At 35.3% G+C, this 20,458-nt stretch overlaps 1 protein-coding gene across 2 annotated transcripts; it reads left to right on the plus strand.

Moving 5' to 3' along the window:
- Positions 1 to 10,353: 10,353 nt before the first annotated feature.
- Positions 10,354 to 18,452, plus strand: CTXN2 (cortexin 2). Of its 2 annotated transcripts, none has more exons than XM_024568401.3 (2): positions 10,354 to 10,552; positions 18,008 to 18,452. In XM_024568401.3, exon 2 carries the CDS (start codon positions 18,065 to 18,067, stop codon positions 18,308 to 18,310), a length of 246 nt encoding a protein of 81 aa, XP_024424169.2. In that variant the 5' UTR covers positions 10,354 to 10,552; positions 18,008 to 18,064; the 3' UTR covers positions 18,311 to 18,452. The 2 variants fall into 2 exon arrangements, with proteins under 2 accessions (XP_024424169.2, XP_053784681.1); XM_053928706.2 differs by lacking the exon at positions 10,354 to 10,552 and adding an exon at positions 10,844 to 11,164.
- The last annotated feature ends 2,006 nt before the right edge of the window (positions 18,453 to 20,458 follow it).

The raw sequence follows: 20,458 nt of genomic DNA on the forward strand, positions 1-20,458 counted from the left end.
TTGTATGTCAATGTAATTGAAAAATTTTTTAAAAATTTAAATTAGAATCAAAGACAAAAACTTGAAATCAAACAAAGTATAATATCGTTTTTAAGGCAATTTGCTTGACTTAATAAAATTAAATGGTTAAACTGGGAGCTATTGCATTTCAAACTTCAGAGAATTAAAACTTAAAAAGGAATTTATAACTTTAAAAAATACTACAGGTTCTATTTGAAGTCCATATGCAGTTTCCTTTTGCATCATAGAAGTTCATTCTGTGATAAAAAGTGGATGTCGGTTATTGTCACTAGGAAGAAAAGTATAGCCTTATTCTGACAATCAACTATTTACTACTCCTCTGTCCCCCCACCCCCATTGCTCTGCGTAGTGTAGGAATCTATGTTTTAGCATTTAGCATTCTAAAAATACATACTGAAGACAGGTCTCTACCAAACAAGTGAAGTTTAGAAATAGGCCAATTATGTGAATAATTCAGGCTGAAGTTCTACTTTCACCTCAATTATTCAAATAATTCATATAAAAGCAAGGGTTTTGGTTGAATTCCTTAGATAACTGTTACATTTTTCAACACAGCACAATGCTGGGGTTATTGCCCAATAACAGATTTACTTTTGATTTTTGTAGGAAATACTGGGACTCTTTTTGAAGACTAAAGATTCCTTTAATTCCTATTATTTATTTAAGTCTCCATATTTATTCATTTTTTAATTTCTTAATTTAATTTTTAAATTAAATTTCCTAATTTTTAAGATTTTCTGCAACCTCACCCCAGTAACTCTGTTAAATGGAGGGTCAGCAGAGTGAGTTTTCAAGAACACGGCCCTACTTCTCTCCCTGGGCCGTTACTTCCTCCTCTTTAGTTTTTCCATGAATTGGGTTTTCTCTGTCCAAAGCCATGGCTCATATATAGTACTATTTTCTAATTATTTAAAAGGATTTTATTTATTTATTCTCTTAGAGAGAGGGAAAAGGAGGGAGAATGAGAGAGAGAGAAACTTTGATGTAAGGGAGAAACATCGACTGGTTGCCTTTCACAGACTGGGGACAGAACTCACAACCCAGGCATGTGTCCTGATCAGGAATCAAACCAACAACCGTTTGCTTTGTGGAATGATGCCCAACTGAATGAGCCACACCACTCAAGGTATACAGTAATATTTAATATTCTAAGGTTGATATCCTTACCCCAAAACTCAGTAGTTCCCACTTATCTACAAGGGATATGTTCTCTGACTCCCCAGTGGATGCCTGAACTTGCAGATAGTACTAAACTTTGTACAGACTATGTTTTTTCTTATACATTCATACCTAAAATAAAGTTTAATTTATAAAGTAGACACAGTTAGAAGATTAACAAAAATAATAATAAAATAGAACAGTTATAACAATATACTGCCATGAAAGTTACATGAATGGCTTTGGGGCCATCCTTAAGTAAAATAGAGGTCACTTGGACACAAGGATGGAGATAATATGACAATTGATATGATACCTGAGAAGGCAACTAAGCGACTAAGGGGCAGGTAGGGGTAGATTGTATGGTGTGGATACTCTGGACCAAGGGGTGATTAACGGTCTCTGATGGCTATGAAGCCACACAGTAGCAATACCCATATTCCTACCTCAAACTTGTTTTCAAGAATAGGAAATAAATGTCTATCCTGATTAAACTGACACTATTTAGACTCTTTCTATTATTCATAGTTGAACCTAATCCCGATGATCATTATTTTTTTATTGAAATAACTGATTTGCTTCAATAGTTTCTTCTACTTTGTGGCCACACAAACACTACTACTTTAAACATTTTTCTTTGAAAACCTCAATTACATTGGCTTTCGTGTGTCCCTTTGTTTTATTGCTACAGAACACTGCAGGTTTCCTATCTGATATCCATTCTCCCTTTTGTCCGTATTGACAGAAGCACAATTTTATTTAGAGTAGCAATGTGCACAGCTGAAATATGAGGCCACAGGACAGAAGTCTAGCTGAGAAGTCATAAGAAGAAAGACGCTATGGGCCCTAGAAGTGTCTTTCCTAGTAAGTTCTTTGCTTTCCTTCTCTCCTGTGACACTAGAGTGTGTAATATTCCTCTTGAAACCATAAGGCAACAGTTCTGGGGACAAAAGCGACAGGCTAAGGATGACAGATCCGTAGTTCAGCAGACTGCAACACTCATGACCTCACAGAAGCATTACATAAGCCCTAGATTGCCTACACCCAAACTTCTCGTTCTGAGAGAAAAATAGCCCCTACTGCCTTTGGGCATTGCCATTGGATTTCTGTTACCTCACTTTCATGAAACTAGAGAGAATCCAAGAATTCTACCCTTCTGCAGCCCATTTTTCACAAGGGCCACACCATTCCTGATGGTTGCCTATGAACCTAACTTGTTAGAAGCAATGATTTTTTTCAGTAGTAAACAACGGTGATACGTTCTTCATGGTGTACTGTAGAATGGTAGGCCGAAATGATTTCAGATCTTTACATTTCAATCCACAAATTGTTTAAACATGTTGGAATATATGTGTATATATATGCACATACATACACACAAATATGTACTTAAGCAAACTTGGTTAGATGTATTTCCATAGTTTTTATGTCTTACTTTATTTGGCAATCAACCATGAAAAGAAATAAAGCTTTGAATTAAGTCAAACTGTATAAATATTTGATGTAGGATTAAATGCACAAAGACTTAGAGGGTTAATACAATAATTAGTAGGACTGGGAGAAGCAAAGGTCCGGGAGTAACTGCTAGAATTTGAAAAATTAAGAAGGGCAGGAGGCATGGGGAACCGTCAACATGATCCTTGTTGCCTGTGGTGGCAAGCCTCAGATTTTTCTTATACCAGAAAGCTACTGGCATAACATCTCATCTCATCAGCCACTTGCTGATACCTGTGAGGTTACTGTTGCTGAGCTGAATGATTTCTCTTTCTCTTCCTTCTCTAAATTTTACACCATTGCCTCTCATTGGTAGAGTTCAAGTTGGAATGTGGCTGGCAACAGAGTCTGCAAAATGCTTTATACAAGGGGGCACTTCAACAGATAAGGATAATGCAGAGCATCATAAGTAATATTTGGCACAATTTCTAAGCCATGTGGCATATGTTCTCAGGTACCCAAATACAAAGAAAAGAATTCCTATACTCATTCGTTCATTCATTTGTCTGTTAGATTTAAGAATTCTTGTACTTCTAAATAAGATTAAGTATGTAAAAACACTTACAAGTTACGTTATTCTCTTGACTCCACTGACAAATCTCAATTTTGAGTTCATCTAGATACCCTTCAGATTACTAAGATAACTGCAGGGCAGTACTGTCAAGGCAGACGTCCTGACGTCCCAGAGTTATTGAGGAGATGTAAGCTTGCATAAGCATCTGTTTACTTCCCCCTATATTTCTGCTCCTGGCCTCCTAATATTTCTGGAAATTAGTGTCAAAAACATTTCTGCAAAAGCAGACCTTATTCTTCCCAATTGCTCGTTGTTTCACACATCACCTAAGTTTCTGGGGCAGTCATACAAGAACAACTGTGTACTGTATATAAAATACTATGCAAAAAATTGTCCTCAGAACATTGTTTATACTTTCTCCTTAAAATCGTTTACATATTCTTTTATAAAATAGCCACTAACTTCAACTTATGTTATACTGACTGTCAGGTAGCACTGAGAGATAAGGCCTCCTGGTAGGCCTTGCTAATTGTCTTCAAGAGTTGCCAAAAGTGACTTTATATCTTACTAAATAGTCATTCAGTTTTGTTTTGCTTAAAATATGAGGGGTGCGAGTTTTATTTGGCTACCTCAGTGTTAGAAATCTGATATCAAACATGCAAGTGTTTCTTCTTTAACAATGCATGCATTCATGAAAAAAACACCTTATGTTCTACAAAATCATGCACTAAAAATAACCATCAACCTAAGAAAATGAATAGAAGCTCCAGCTGAGATAAAATCCTTGCAAAACACATGTCTGAAACAGGACATATATCCAAAATATACAAAGAACTCTTAAAACTCAATGATAAGAAAACAAATCACCCAATTAAAAAGTGGGGAAAGATCTGAATAGACACCTCACCAAAGAAGATATGCAAATAGATAAGCATAAGATGTTTACTATCTTATGCCATTAGAAAATCAAATATAAAAAACAACAACGAGATATTTCTATATAGCTATTAGAATGGCGAAAATCCAAAGCACTGAGAACACCAAATGCTGATGAGGAATGTGAAGCAACAGAAATTCTCATTTCTCACTGGTAGGAGTGCAAAATGGTACAGCCACTCTGAAACACAGTATTTCAGTTTCTTACAAAGCCTAACATACTTTTACCACTTAATCCAGCAATCATACTGTTAGTTGTTTACAAAAATGAGTTGAAAACTTCTGTTCACACAAAAACCTGCACATAAATGTTTAGAGCATCTTTAGTCATAATTTTAAAAAATTAGATGCAACTAAGATATGCTTGAATAGGTTAATGGCTAAGCAAACTATGGTACAGCCATATAATGGAATGGTAGTAAGCAACAAAAAGAAATAAGCTGAAAAGGCATGAAAAGTCATGGAGGAAACTTAAATACACACTGCTAAGTGAAAAAATGCCAGTCTGAGAAGGTAACAGAGTCTATATGACTCTATACATACATTCTAGAAAAGACAAAACTACAACTACAGTAAAAGGATCAATGGTTTCCAGAGGGTCACCAGGGCAGTTGGAGGCAGGGGGAATGAATAAGTGGAGCACAGGAGATATTTAGGTAAGTGAAACTATTCTGTTATGATATATAAGGGTAGGTTCACAACATTATGCGTTTGTTAAAACCCATAGAACTAAACAGCACAAAGAGTGAACTCTAATGTAAACTATGGACTTTACTTAATAATCAGGTATCAATATTGATTCATCAATTGTTACATATGTATCATAAATGCAAGATGTTAATAACAGATGAGATTGTGGGGCAAGAGAAAGGAGGTGTATGGGAACTTTCTGAACTTTCTGCTGAGTTTTCCATAATCCTAAAGCTGCTGTAATAAATAAAATTCATTCAATTAAAAAAGTAACTGGCAAGATTTAGGGAAATAATCATGTTGAGGAAAAATCCAACGTAACTCCCCCCAATTTCACAACCACAGCACTACAAAAACCTAATGAAATACTGGCACAGTTAGAAATAAAATTTCAAGACATACATTAGAGTATATAGAACTTCACAAAAAAAATTACTTCGGAATGATGCAAAAGTATAAGGAAAGGGTGATTTATGAAAATAAGGGCAAATGCACAAGAATCCAGAAGAACTGTTCAAAATGCCCTTTAAGAGTGAGCAGGTGGCAAAACTGAGCCAAGAGGAAGAAGTACTGGTGAGTGGGCATAATGTATAGGACTGCTTTCCACCACAGCTTACTCCATTCAGCTGTGTTGGTGGAGTTAGAGGTAAGCTGCTTTTACTTGGTAGTCAAAACACTAATGTACTGGAGAAAGTCATGTATAAACCAGTTGATTTCCATATTTTATTGACATCCCCACTTGCCAATAACTATTCATATTACAAAAACATAGACCATAGCAGAATAAACTGCTTTTGTTCCCCTGTTTCTTTACACCAGCAAAATAACTTAAGTCAATTAAATATTCTGTAGTTATGGCTCATACATCCATGCAGATTGTGCTCAAGATGCCTTGTTGTACTCATTAGATTCAACACTAAATATCATAGAAAGTTTGAAGCACACTTTACACGAATCAATGTAAGGCTTATGGGCAATAAAACTAAAACCAAGTAAATAAAACTTCATACATTACTCTAAATTGAAATATTTAGAGCATTTTTCTTTGTAAAAAAGCTTACCGGCAAAACATAACATCTCGTTTTCAGTGGGACTCATCAAATAGACACTTCTCAAAGAGTCACCATGCTCAATTCACTTAAGAGTCCACTTACTTAGCTAATTTCTTCACTGTTGACAAAACTCCCACAGCCATTTTCTAATCACATTTAATCATCCTGTTACTGCACCCTTTCATCCTATTTCACCACATTGGCTACTTTCTAGAGATCAGATGGTAAAGTGACCCCTTCTGGTTTCCAAAGAAATCTAAGGGAAAAAAAAAACAGAAAACTAATGGAATTAGGGGGTGGGGGCAGGGCAGATCACACACATGCCCCCCCCATACACACACACAAAAAAAACCCACACCAAAAAAACCCCACATAGGTCTTTAAGTCAGAATACTTAGTTGCAAAACTGAGAATGAGACCATAGATTATTTATTTATAGCAAAAAATTTAAAATCTCTTCTTGCATTACTTTGATATTATAAAAGTTGATTTCCCAGGGTCCATGAATGCCTTGAGTTGTGGGCAAAATGATCTGTATCTGTGTATTTTTTAGGTAGAGTGTATATATTTCTTATTTCAAAATCATTTTTGATTCTCCAAAAATATTAAAGCCACTTATGCAGGAAAAAAGTATGGGTAGCTTCAAATGACACTCAAATATGTAGAAAATCATTTAAAAAAAAATAAACAGTTGACTTTTGGATCTAGCTTATTACCTAATACCATCTAAAGCCAAATAAGTATTGGATTAGTTGTGTACATGTTTATAAGAAAAGTAATTCGTATTTGTCTTTAATCATTTTTAACTTTTTATTTGAAAGTTTTAATATCTAACATTTGAGTAAATAACAACAAAAAGGCACAGCAACACTAAAACATTTTAGCTCAGAAAGAAAAATCAAATTTCATCCAGAATGATTTCCTTAAAAAGGTAACAGGTTGATCCAATCAGTTCAAGAAATGATCCCACTATAATAAATGAGAAGTCCAGTTAACTGGAGCTAGGGTGCCAAGTACTCATTGCAAGCAAAATTTTCTGTTGAAAAGAACACTGAGCTGACATGTTAGAGGAAATTTCTTGCTCTCGGTTTCTTTGTGACACCTTCATTCTACAGTATATTCATTAGGGCTGAGCTGTCATGTACTTTAAATTTCTATAGTTACCATGTCTTCTAACAAGGTAGATAATTAACATTTCTACTCTCTGACATAACAAAAAGTCCTAGTCTTATAAGGCACACTATTTATAGTGTATGGAAGGAGAAAAAAAGGAAATAAAGTGTTTAGGAATAAAGCTGATCTGTAGCTATATAAGTTGAAATTTTCTTCTGGTAGCTAAACAGTTATTATTTAGTCATACTAAATTAGATTTTTAAATTCACAGCAAACTAGATGATCTTTTTTCTATATTTTAGTACCTTATTAAAAACAAATTTATAAAGCAAACATATGTATCCACCCAGTAGTCAAAATTTTTCACCAAAAACTAGAGAAATAAATGTGTTCATTTACTTATTTTTTATTTACTAACTCCATTGCTGATTTCATGAGGAAATTTACATGAGGCTATACATTAAAACATAATTTAAAGAAAATAATGTACCAATATCTGGGGAAACAAAATTGCATCAGTGAGAGCAATAGAGAAAAAATGCAAATATAAAGGCCTTACAGTCTTGTAGCATTACTAATCTGTAGCTTTGAATTTGACTCTGACATCCCTGGTAACTAAAAGTAAAAGCAAATGTGATCAATTATATGATATAATACATTTTATATAAGAAGAGAATACATGACTTACCTTGGGATGGTTTCAGTGGTGAGGAGTGGTGTAAGAGTCCAATTCATGAAATTGACATTAAAAGAAATGTTTCTGAAGGGATGTCATAAAGGAATAGAAAGTGATATGTTGTATAAGCTTTTAGTAACAATTTTATGGTTGACATAGAGCAGGTTGTGTAAGCAGAGGGTTGTTTTATATAGAATATTTGTGTATAAGCTGAAAGTGTAATGTCAAAGCATAGTAAAGGCAACTTTGCTTGGGAAGATCTAAATCATGCTACCCACATATTTACCTTTACAATAATTTGGATTGTTCTGAAAATATATCATGGACTATCCAGTGTCGTAGGCTAACCACATGTCCTTTAGAAGAGCATTCAAATACTTCATATCTTTCAACAATTTTTAAAAAATTAAAGTTGGGTCACAGACATTTGTAAGAATCTAAAATACAGGCATGATGGGTTTTATTCTATTCTTCATTACTTCTTTGGCAATAAAGAATAAAATATAAATTACTAATCTCTGTGCTTCTATAGAACTTTGTAGAAATTGCCAAGTTGTTGTGCATTGTATCTCATCAAGCACAAAGACCAAATCTCACCTATCTTTGCATTCCGGCATCTAGCAAAGAAGGGAACATAGTGGGCTTTTAATCCATTATTATTTCCTGAATGAGCCATTTTTCAGACTTTTCAGAACATCACCTTTGTTCAAATAGCTGGAAAAAGGTCAAAATTATGCACCAACACCAAGAAATCTAATTTCTAGTCAAAACTTTTCTTTGGCATCAATTCAAAATCATTAACTAAAAGCACTGTATCAACTGAGGTAGATATGAATTTTTTAAAACACCAGATAACAATTCAAAGGAACCTTCAAAATCTAACTATATTTGTATTATGTCAGTGACATGACAGGTCAGCATTCACTCACATGATCAATGAGACAATGGCCACATCCCACCTTCTAAACTGGGTGAGAATTATGCCAGTAACATCCAGACTTTTGAAATCAGTGACATGAGCATTTACTATTGAGCCATATTTAAAGTCATAATTTTACAAGTCAAGTTCTCTAATTATAATAAATCCTTTGAGTTGGGACCATACATCAACAGTAGAATCATGCAACTTAGTCCCGCTTCCCTGAGCTGGGCTTGAAAAGAGAAGAGTGATAGCAGATCATAATATGGAAATATAGAGTGGAGTAAGCTATGGAGTGTGTCCAGACAATGTCAAAATCAAAATCAAATGATCAAATTCATAAAGTTTGTTAATATTGTGCAAATAAAAGTTAACCCCTGCACTTAATATGAATACAATATTCTTACAACAGGCTGGAAACATATGTAGAATAATAGGGGAAATAAAACGATCTCCTTCCCATATGCTATAGGTGACTGCATTGCCAGAATACAATATTTCTAACATCTTGCTGCTTGAAGTGTGGTTTGGAGAGTAGCAACCTCTAGCATCACCTTGGATATTGTTAGAAATGCGAAAGCTGAGGTCCAACCTCCCATTTACTGAATGAGAACATTCATATTAGTAAGATCCTTATAACCGAGTTTGGAGAACAAGATTGCTAATAAGGGTAAGGTGAGATGTTTTTGCTGTTTTTGTTTTTGTTTTGCTTTCAATGTGGTTGAAGCTTGGATTACATATATTTAACACTTAGGGGATTTATGTACATATTAAATTTCAGGAGGCACTGTTTTAGTTCCTAGCACAAAAAAAAAGATGTTAGTGAGCTTTAAAAATGTCAATAAGACCATGGCTATAACTGGAAGAAGATACTTCCATTATTTTTCATTTGGTGGGAAGTTAATTCACCCATATTATAAGGTGCTTACTAGTTTTAAATGAAAAAGAATAACCTTTTTGTTTCTAGTAAAATCATGTATGAATTCCAAGTTATATATTGCCCATTTTTGTAAGACCGTGAAATTTTCTAAATTAGTAAATACTCTAAATGACCACAAAGTTTAACTTCACTTTATTATTAAACTATAACCCGATTTTACAGTTTTATTTTTACACGAACAATGACCCAATTCTGTATTTACACTTCCCCAATCGATGACAATTTAATAATTCATAAGGTCAATAATTAAGTTTTGAGGAAATCTACAGGTGTTTGCAACTTGTAGGTTCTGGATATTGTATCCAAACATGAATAGAATTCGAACCTTTTAACTGAGTTTGGAGAACAAGACCCCTAAGTAAGAATGAGGTGAGAGGCTTTTACTGTTTTCACTTTGTTTTCCTTTCAATGTGGTTTAGGCTTTGATTCTATGTATTTAACACTGTTTAGAACACATGCCTCGCAACTGCATACGGGCTTTACCGGAGCGTCCCTTGCCTGGTGTCACCCAGCTCCTGTGTTGGAGCTGGGTCTTACTACGCAATGTTTCAGCACTACGGACAGCGCCTAGGCACCTACTCCTGCAAAAGGGAGGGGATCCGGTTGGGTTTGCGTAGAGGAGAAAAGGTGGAGCAGGGGAAAATAACCGAAATGCCGCATACAGTCCCCAGTTAAACCTTTCACTCTGTCTTTCCTGTATCGGAGAAAAACGACATAAGAATTTAGAGCCCTCCCAAACACGCGCGCGCGCAAATATTTACACACTGCTACATCGAAGTAATCTATGCACATTTTCCTGCAAATACACTCGTGCGCGCACACGTACTTCGTGGGCGCCCACGTCCTCTTCCTCTCACTGACAGATACAGACATTTACACACGTAGGCCAGGAAAGCGCTAACCACGGTCCTGTGACTCCACGCAGGTTCCCAGGACACGCCTTTTACATTATTACTGAACCGATCAACGAACACAGACAAACCTGCCAGCACTTAAGTCTACTCGCTGGATTTCATCTCCATGGCAACAAGCATGGAAGGTGAGACAACCCTGCCTAAGAAGTAACTTTCTCCCCCTACCCTGCGCATTAACTGAAGGGTTCCAGGGCAGATCCAGATGAGAAGCATGTCCTCATTCTCTTGTATTTATGAAGCTAGGAAGAGGGAAAGGAGGTGGGAGAGTGGGGGGCAGGAGCCTGAAGGTCTGGTGAGTTCAAATTCTAAAGGAGAAAGAGCACAAATGTTTCTGTTGCTGCTGCTGCTGCTGCCGCTGCTGCTGCCAGAAAAGCAAAACAAAACAAAGAGCATGTGTGTGTGCAGTTCGCTGATGCTTCTCCCATGTTTTGCAGGAGGTTTCTATGCTTCTTCAGTTTCATACGTCCAAAGAGAACTGCAGACAGACAAGGCAGAATGATAATGATAGTCTAGGCTCCTCTAGCGAGACATTTTGAGAATTTACAGAGAAGGTTTCCAGTGCTTTGAGAGGAACGAATATCAGAGTCCTTGAGGAGTCATCCAAAGATTCTCTTAAGAAGGAAATTCTCTTAAGGTTGAAATCTGAAAGGTTGGGGGATGGATTTTGGCAGACCCCAAGGTTTTGCATCCCTGGAAGGCCTGAAATTTATGCACTTCATCATGATGAAGACATCTGGGTTTGTAATTTAGGGTTTTCTTTTGATTCCAACACATTCCGGTCCTAATGATTAACTAGCTCTGTGCAGATGTGGCCTCAATAATATTTCTTTTCCCTCTATTTTTAATGAGATTTAATAACTTTGATATATGGTGTGGAAGTATATGTGTGTATGGGAGGATTCATTATTTTTAAGCTTGGGTTTTCTTATATGTCTCATTTTGTGAAATTATAAATGTACACATTATTAGCATTTGAGATTATTGTATCTAATGACCAATATCAAAATACTTTCCATCCAGAACATCATACTACACTATAATAGTTGTTATTTCCAATTTACTGTTTGGAATATTATTAATAGAAGAACAAATGGGATAAAACCTGTTGATTAAAATAAAATATAGGAGGTTCTTTATCTTCAATGGGCAATATTTTCAATATTGGTTCTCCAATTGCACATTGCTGCATACAAATTAAATAACTATGTTTCTGAAAAATGAATTTTTATATCTCCAATCAGTAAACATATCATAGAAAAACAAACATCACACATAACATTCATGTTTATAAAGGGTTATATATCAGGTATAAAAAATACTATCTTTGCTTGACTACCCACAATGGTGTGATTTGTAAAACTTAGCATGGAAAGATTTTATTTATTGGTTAATAACTACAGTGAGATTTGGGCCTTTTGGTGTCTGTAGGTATAACCTTGGCTCAATCCCATGACTTGTCAAGACTTAGAGATCCCAGATTTTAACAATTGTCATGTAGGAAACGATATATTTTTAACTCAATTATTTATTTCTAGAAGTATCTAAATATTTATGTCAGTGAATATGGCTCAGGGCAGTATCTTTTTTGCAGTAGTACTACAAAAATGTACTTAAATGCTTTCATCATAATAAATATAGACCCTGATAGTTAAACTGTACAGTGTTGATAATTTTATCCACTTTTTGTTGTGCAGTATTTTAAAAACAAATTTTACCCCGCAACTTTATATTCTACTCTTTTTTGGACATTGTATTTTTAACTATTTTTTCTCATAGATGTTTATTTATTTATGGTTTTGTAACTTCATGGTCTAGGTTTCTCTCATTTACTGTTTCCCAGTGAATGGGATGTTAAGATGATGGTTTCCCTCTGAGGTAGGCATTAAAGGGTCCGTTGTGCAGGAAGAACCTGCTGATTTTTTTTTCTTTTTTTGCTTTCCCATCTATCCAGGGATTAGAGAAACTGAAAATGTATCATTTATCCACAGCTGTAGAATAATTTGGGATATTTATTAATTATGAAGAAATCAGTGTTGTAACTGAAGACTTCTATTTATTGTTAACAGTATCTTATTATTGACATTGCTTTTATATCATGTTATCCTCTTCACCAATATAAAGGTGCAAAGGTCAGCACACTTAGCTGTATATTCTCAAACACATTAGACTCTGCGTTGAAATGAAACAAGTTGTTCATTTCACAGAGCAAGAAAAATGGAGAGTTTGAGCAAAAGTTTAGGAAATTTAGGCCTGAAAATACTGGTATTTCAATTTCTATGTATATGGCTTAAATTACCAAGAGCATCTATTTGCTGCAGATATTGTTAGGCGATTGCTTAACTTTTTATTTATCTTCTTGTATAGAAACAGCCTACAGAAATAGCCAGACTTTCTTCAACCTTGAATACTACCCTCTCAGTTATTCTCCTTGACCTGTATTTTGTTTTTATTTTTAATAGAAGGTAGAATTTTAAGATTACTATAAAAGTCTAAGGTCTTTCTTTTAAGATACTAACAAAACACCTGTTCTCTTTTACCCCAAATTTTTGTTAAAAATTGAAATTTCATAGTTCTTTTGAAACCCAAATGAATTTACTCAGCTCTACTTTTAAAAACAATATATAGTCATGTTCTTATTATTTAAAGTTCTTAGTCTAATGATCTCAACTTCTGCACTTTTAACTTTTGTGCAAATAAAACTTCTTTTCTGTCAAGTTTCCTTTACCACCTGACTCCATGTTCTCTATAACCTTCACTCCCAAACCCTCTTCATTTGAGTGTCTCTCTTGGACTTTCAACTGAAATTTTTAAATGATGTAAAAATTCTGAATGGCAATGCTCTATTTTTCAGTGTTTAGTTCCAATTACCACTGATGAATTTGACACTGTTTACCCACACTTTTTAGACACTCTAGCCTCCTTTGTTCCAGGTGAGCTTCCTACTATGGTTTTACTCATAGTAGGATCACTCCTTATACAACTCCACGAGCAGATCCTATTTCCTTCTATTTTTTCTCATTTTTCTTTTTTTTAATTACTTTATTGTTGTTCAATTACAGCTGTCTGCATTTTCTCCCAACCACTCCCCCCCCCCCGACACCCCAGCCAAAAGAAACATTCATTGAGGCTCATTCCTAGGTTTCTTTCATCCTCAATCCTTTCTAGCACATGCAAATAGAACCGTAATGGAATTACAACAAATTGCCTCTGGATCAATTCATAAGAAGTAGATCTGACTTCCTATAGTATCACTCTTCAAATATTTGGATGCAACTATCATCTTCCTTGATCTTCCCTTTCCTAGTCAAAACTCGGCAGTTCTTTCCATCTCTTAAATTTTGATCTGCAAAATTTTGATGCTTGTATGTATTGGGTACTCCATCTGGAATACATTCTTCTACACAAACTTTATTTGACAATATACCCTTAAGATATTCTCCCCACCAGCAATTTTATGCTGGACAAAATTATGTGGATTAATTTATTGAAAACTGCCTATTAAAGTGTCTGCTATGATCCACTAATTCACTAAGTCTGGCACAGAACTCTTCATTTCTTTTATAAGTTTATACTTTGCTCATTTTTCCTCTATTTTGGTTAATGAAAACACTGTTTTTGCACTTGTCCAGTCTTCACAGAGTGGAGTCACCTTTGATGTCTCTCTCTTCATGTCCCACTATGTTAGTTGCTACATCCTATCCTTCATATCTTCATAAATATCTTTCAAACCCATGCAATCTTCCACACATTCACTTCGTAGTCCAGGCCCTCATTGCTTCTCACCTGGACCATTTCTTTTCCATGATGCTTCTTTCCTGACATCTATGTCTACTTCAGTCTCGTCATTAAACCACTTGACCTTTAGGCAAATAACTTTCAAACTCAGCCTGACAGTCAAGATATTTCACATTTTGGATTATACCTACTTTTCCTAATACCTAATGGTTTGTTTCGATTACTCTCCTTTGCTTGGGCAAAATTGCTCACTGTCCTCTGAACAAATCCAGAACTTTTTACTATCATATTTACTGTCATGCTCTTTCCTTCTACACATATCTAAATCTTCTGTGTTTCAAGACTCGGTCAAATACAGTCCTTTACAAGAAAAACTTTCCTCATCCCTAAATGGGTGAAATCTCTATTCCCTCTAATTTCTTTATCTTCTTTGAATCTCTTTTTTCATTAAGACGCTGAGGATAATATCAACTCTGTATCATTATTTTAGAGATTAAATACACAGCCTATGTTAAATACAGGTTTCTTTCCTTTGTAGAAGCCTATACTGTTTCATTCTTGTTTGTGCATGGGTCCCCTCCCTTACGAGTTGAGTAATCTCTTTGAATAGAGAGGGCCATGTCTACTAGAATATATTAGTAGAAACTTAGTAAATATTTTTACATGATATCTTCATGATTTTTTTAAAAATCAAACAAAAGTTTTCTTGTTCTTTTTACTTTAAGCGTATTTTTAAGGTTCTGGATGTTTAAAACTTAGATACTTTAAAACCAGAACTTTATTCATCAATTATTATATTTTTCAATACATTTAATTCAATTCGAATATTTATTGAGTACTTGCAGTATACTAAGAACCGTGGCCATGACTTAAGAAGTAGTTATTTTTCCATTAAAAATGATAAGTAATTTATAGACTGTCTAAGACTCTAAAAACAAAGCATTCTCTGATACATGTTAGATAAATTGTAATGTAAAATATAAGGGTGTTTGTATCTCTGACTAGGAAGATACCTTTTTTAAAGTACTATTCACATTCAATATTATTCATGTTTTACATTAGTTTTAGGTGTACAGCACAGTGGTTAGACAATCATGCACTTTACAAAGTGTTTCCCCTGATATTTCCAGTACCCACCTGGTGCCATAAATAGTCATTACAATATGATTGACTATATTTCCTGTGCTGAACTTTGTATCTTCATGACTACTTTGTAACTACCTATTCGTAGGAAGATACCTTGTTCTAATTTAATGGTGACAGATTAGTTGTGTTTTATTGCCATAGCTAGAAAACATGTTTTTTATTTGTTTACTTATTTGGTCATTTAGTAGACTTTAATAAGAAAAATAGAGTCTAGTTGATTAATCACTGGCTAGGAGCCAACTTAACAACTCTCGTAATGATCAACGACATGTCACCCTATATCTGTGTCTGCTTTATGATTTTTAAAAACACAAATAAATTTAGCTAATAGCATAATTATACTCAATTTAGGCTATTTCTACATGATGGTGAGATGAACTAGCTGAAAAATGTACAGATCACTGAAATTGCTAGGTGTTTTAACTTTTGTAATACAAGTTATTGCAGGTTGGTGTCCTCAGAAACCAGATTCAGAGGCAGAGTTTAGCATGCAGGATGCTTATTAAATAATGCCCTTGGGCTCAACCCTGTGGAAGAGTGTGAATTAAGCAGGAGTGGACAGGAGTTGACCTGTGATTGGAAACAACAACAGCCTCGGTGTATCCCATGTGAAACTCTAGAACTAGAATTGTCCTCCAGAATTGCGCCTCTTTGTGTCAAGATAGCCAGGTCTTTTTATTCTTACAGCAACTGGCCATTGCAAATGGTCTTCCTTAGGAAGTGTCCTGACCTTGGCGAGGCAGCTCTCTGCTACTGAGGCCACCTGTGAATGGGGCTGACGGTTGAACGCCAGCTGCTGGCAGCACTCCCAGCTGCTGGGCAGTAAGTCACTCAGTGAAGGCAGTCTGCTGGGCACACCACCGTGTTCACCAGTACACCAAGGTTCCTGCCTCCTCTTACCCACATGTGTCCTGAAATGGTCTAATGGTATAGCCTAGAAAGGTCATGGCTTTAGTGCAAAGACAATTCAAACAAGTTACTTGGCTGAATCAGTCAGTTATATGACAAATGTTGGGTCCAGCATCTCCAAGTAGAAAACATAGTGCTTTTCAGTTTCTCCACCATTAAACAAAAAAATCCAGAGCATGTATAGATTTCAACAAAATACCCTCAATTGACAAAAGCAATAAAATTAGAGATTAAGACGGAAAAAAACTTCTAGTTTAGTCCCAAGGTCATTAGATATTCAGTACCATCTCCTGTGCCTTCTACAGGGTAAATTATACAAGAACTCAACTTCAGAAAAAACATTCTGAGCCACTGTAAGTGATTCTAATTTTTTTAAGTATATTCACTATATCATACTTATTAGGACATAAAATGATTTGATGGAAAGAAATTCAACAAAAGGATTAAAACAATATTTTTCCTTTTATTAAACAAAACGTCAAATAACCAGCCCATTCCAAAATGTATTGTAATCCAAGTCATTATAAAATAAAATGTTGTTTGATATTAACTGGTGTATTAGTTGGTAAGTAATTTTAAAAGCTACAAGGCTTGTTTTTATTAATTACTTCCCCTCTCCACTCCTTAACATTCATCCAAAAAACAAAAACAAAAAAAACCCTGAAGGGCCAGTCATTTTAATGAACATAGTTCTTAAAAATTATCAGAAGAAGCAGCAACCAAACCCAGAAACAAAACTTCAAAATGACAACAAACAAAAATGAAAACACTAACAATCTGTAGTCCTCAGTTACTCCATGACAAAATATTTGGTGACAGTCCTCTCAAGAAGGGTAGCTGTGGGTTAGTAACCATTGATTTAATTAACTGATTCAAACTGGAATCAATTTAATTAACTCTAAGACATCAAATGGGAAAAATTTTGGCTTCAATTTGACACACACTTTCCCAACACTTCTGCAGTGATTTTAGAATCCCACTATAGTAGGAACTTCGGAATGGGGAAGTTCCCTTGGGGAGAGGACTGAGGAGTTGCCTTGAAGCTGCATTTTTATAGAAAACATGTGTTTAATTTGGACTTTGTGTTTACTTAGGGTGTTCTGAAAGCTAATGGAGATGGTGGAGAGATGCTTAATGGTCCACAGCTACTGTAGTGTGTTACTTGCAAGCTGCTATGTTGGGTACTGCACTGATAAACAAATTTTTAAAAATACAATTTCTCTCTTTAACAAACTGAGATTTAGTGTATGGAATAGTTGTAGAAAATACATAGATATAAGTCTAAAGGCTAAGGAGTGAAAGAGAGAGAAGACATGAAAAGGATAAGAATCTGTACCAGACAAAGGGGCAATGGAGATAGACCTTGCAACGTGGACTTTAGAGAATTTGACCAGCTGACACCCTGTAATTATTTATTTATAGTAGTATCTACACATGCTAAATTAGATGATAATTCAGGCCAAAAAAGCAGTGGCTTAACTACCTCACAATGCTTTTGATTAAAAGTTTTTAGGGTTAATTATTTAAATATTTACCTTCATACTTGATTTTATATTTAACATATATAGGTACTGTTTTATGTGTCCACAAAGGCAATTACTACAATAGGAGTATCTTCTCCAATGGTCATGATTTGATCATAATTTGATCATTATTCATATCTAACGGTGTTTGCAAACATCTTTTGTGAGTTAGGTCAAGAGGGTTTGAAAACTGCCAGATTTTATAAAACAATTACCTGCTCAGTACCACACACAGATAAAACTAACTGATTCCAATTTTATGTCTAGGCCAAGAGGTTGCTCCAGCTGGAATTCTGAAGAGCCACAACGATGTGACAGAGAATAATGAGTAGTACCTACTGTGGCAACTCTTCAACTAAGATGAGTGTCAACGAAGTATCAGCTTTCTCATTGACTTTGGAGCAAAAAACTGGCTTTGCTTTTGTTGGGATTTTATGTATTTTCTTGGGACTTCTCATTATCAGATGCTTCAAAATCCTGTTAGACCCATATAGTAGCATGCCTTCCTCTACATGGGAAGATGAAGTGGAAGAATTTGACAAAGGGACATTTGAATACGCACTCGCATGACAGTTGCAGCTTTATGGCTTTTAGTGCTATGCCACTGGGATGCGTGGTGGTTACAGTCGTAACTACCTTGAGAGTGCTGGAGACAGGCTCATGTCACTCACTACATTCAATAAACATGTGTTGTTAATTTATCCACTGTGCTGTGTAAGTCATAGACCACTGCCGGTTTCCTAACTTTCCGCTGTCCCCCAATATTATGGTTTCCAATGAATAGAGTAGAAGGATTATTCCAGCCATATATGCTACAAAACTAACACACAAACTTACAAAGGCCCTAAAGATCCCCAAATCTTACAGTGTCCTGACCCTTCTAATTATTCTTCTAGAATATCTCGCAATAAACCACCCCCTAGCTAGAGAGTCAAACCAGACCTGCTTCACGTCGATGCTTCCTCCACCTCCCCCTTTCTAAATTAGATTTATTGGGGTGACATTTGTGAATAAAATTATATAGGTTTCAAGTGTACAATTCTATGATATATAATCTGTATGTTACATTGTGTTCCCACCACCCAAAATCAAATTTCCTTGATGTCACCACACACTTAACCCCCTCTACTCCTCACTACCCTCTTTTCTTCCTGGTAACTACTGTACTGTTGTCTGTGTCTTTGAGTTTCTTGGGGTCTTTTAGTTTGTCTTGTTTGTCCATTTGTTGCTTTCAGTTTTATATCCCACATATGAGGGAAATCATATGGTGCTTTACTTTATCTGTCTGACTTATTTCTCTTAGCATGAAATGGTATATACATATATACAACGGAATACTGATCAGCCATAAGAAAAGATGAAATACTGCCATTTGTGACAACATAGATGAATCTTGAGAGTGCTCTTCTCTCCTTTTATAAACAGCACAGAATGGAGAGTTTCCAGTGTAACCTGGTGGGAGGAACACTGTTCCAGAAACAAGAAGTCCAGTTTCTGCCCTGCTGCCATTGCAGCTATGTGAACATGGTCAAGCCAACTAATCTCCGTGTACTTCCGTGAGGAAGCTAGCTAGAGGGTTGTTAACAGCCCTTTAACTCCTAGAGTCCTGTGAACTCTACAAACAAGCCTGGAAACCCAAAGATCTGAGATGAATGAGGACTTAAGATGTGATGAAAACTTTTTTTAGTTTAGGAGCTTAAACTCAGAGATATGAATTTTCATGTTGGCCCAGCTAAGAACAAGTTTTATGATCTAGAAATTTACTTACAAGAGACTTATTTTCCACATCTGCAAAGCAAGGATAAAGAAACCCATCCTACACGTCTTACAAGGTTGCTGAGGGGACTAAGAGACACAATAAATGTGAAAGGAACTTGAAAACCATAAAACCCTGTTTACACATAACTTACTATCATTATTATCCTCATTGGTAATAATTATAGAAGTTCTTAAATTGAAAAAGCACTAATTTAGTGTAAATTATTCAACCTCTTCAGTTTTCAATCTCTTTGATAAGTAAAAAGATATAACTATATAATTCCACATTCTTTAAAGCTATAAAATTCTGACTCTCTGTGATCACTGAATGGAGGATTAACAGGAATAAACAAATACAAAAATATTTGTGTCACTTGAGAACACAGAACTGCTAAACATACCTAAAAAGAATGACTAATATTTACCAAGAGTGAATACTAAATTAGGTGCTTTTTATTAATTATGTGATATGATACTCTTATCAATCCTTTGAGTTCAGTACTACTATTTCCATTTTATTATCTCAGTTTCACAGATGAGAAACTGAAGTTGAGAGATACTGATTTCCCAACGTCACCAAGCTACAGAGTGGCTGCATTTGAAATTGAACTTGAGCAATCTAATGTCAGAGTCCTTGTTTGTAAGCATCTTGCTGTACTCCACATTGTCCTCATACTTCTACATATCTTATAAATATGGTCACCACTCAGGTCTACGGCATTACAAAACCAGCGTCCTCAGTGAGATTCCCAGACCCTTTCTATCTCCTAGTAGATTTATTTTTTTGTTATATACATTTTATTTTATTTATTTTTAATATATTTATTGATTATGCTATTATGGTTGTCCCATTTCCTCCCCCCTCACTCCACTCCATCCTGCCCACCCTCTCCCTCCCACATTCCCCCCTATAGTTCATGTCCATGGGTCATACTTATAAGTTTTTTGGCTTCTACATTT

Source organism: Desmodus rotundus, chromosome 7 (genome assembly GCF_022682495.2).
Source record: "Desmodus rotundus isolate HL8 chromosome 7, HLdesRot8A.1, whole genome shotgun sequence".
Lineage (NCBI taxonomy): Eukaryota > Metazoa > Chordata > Mammalia > Chiroptera > Phyllostomidae > Desmodus > Desmodus rotundus.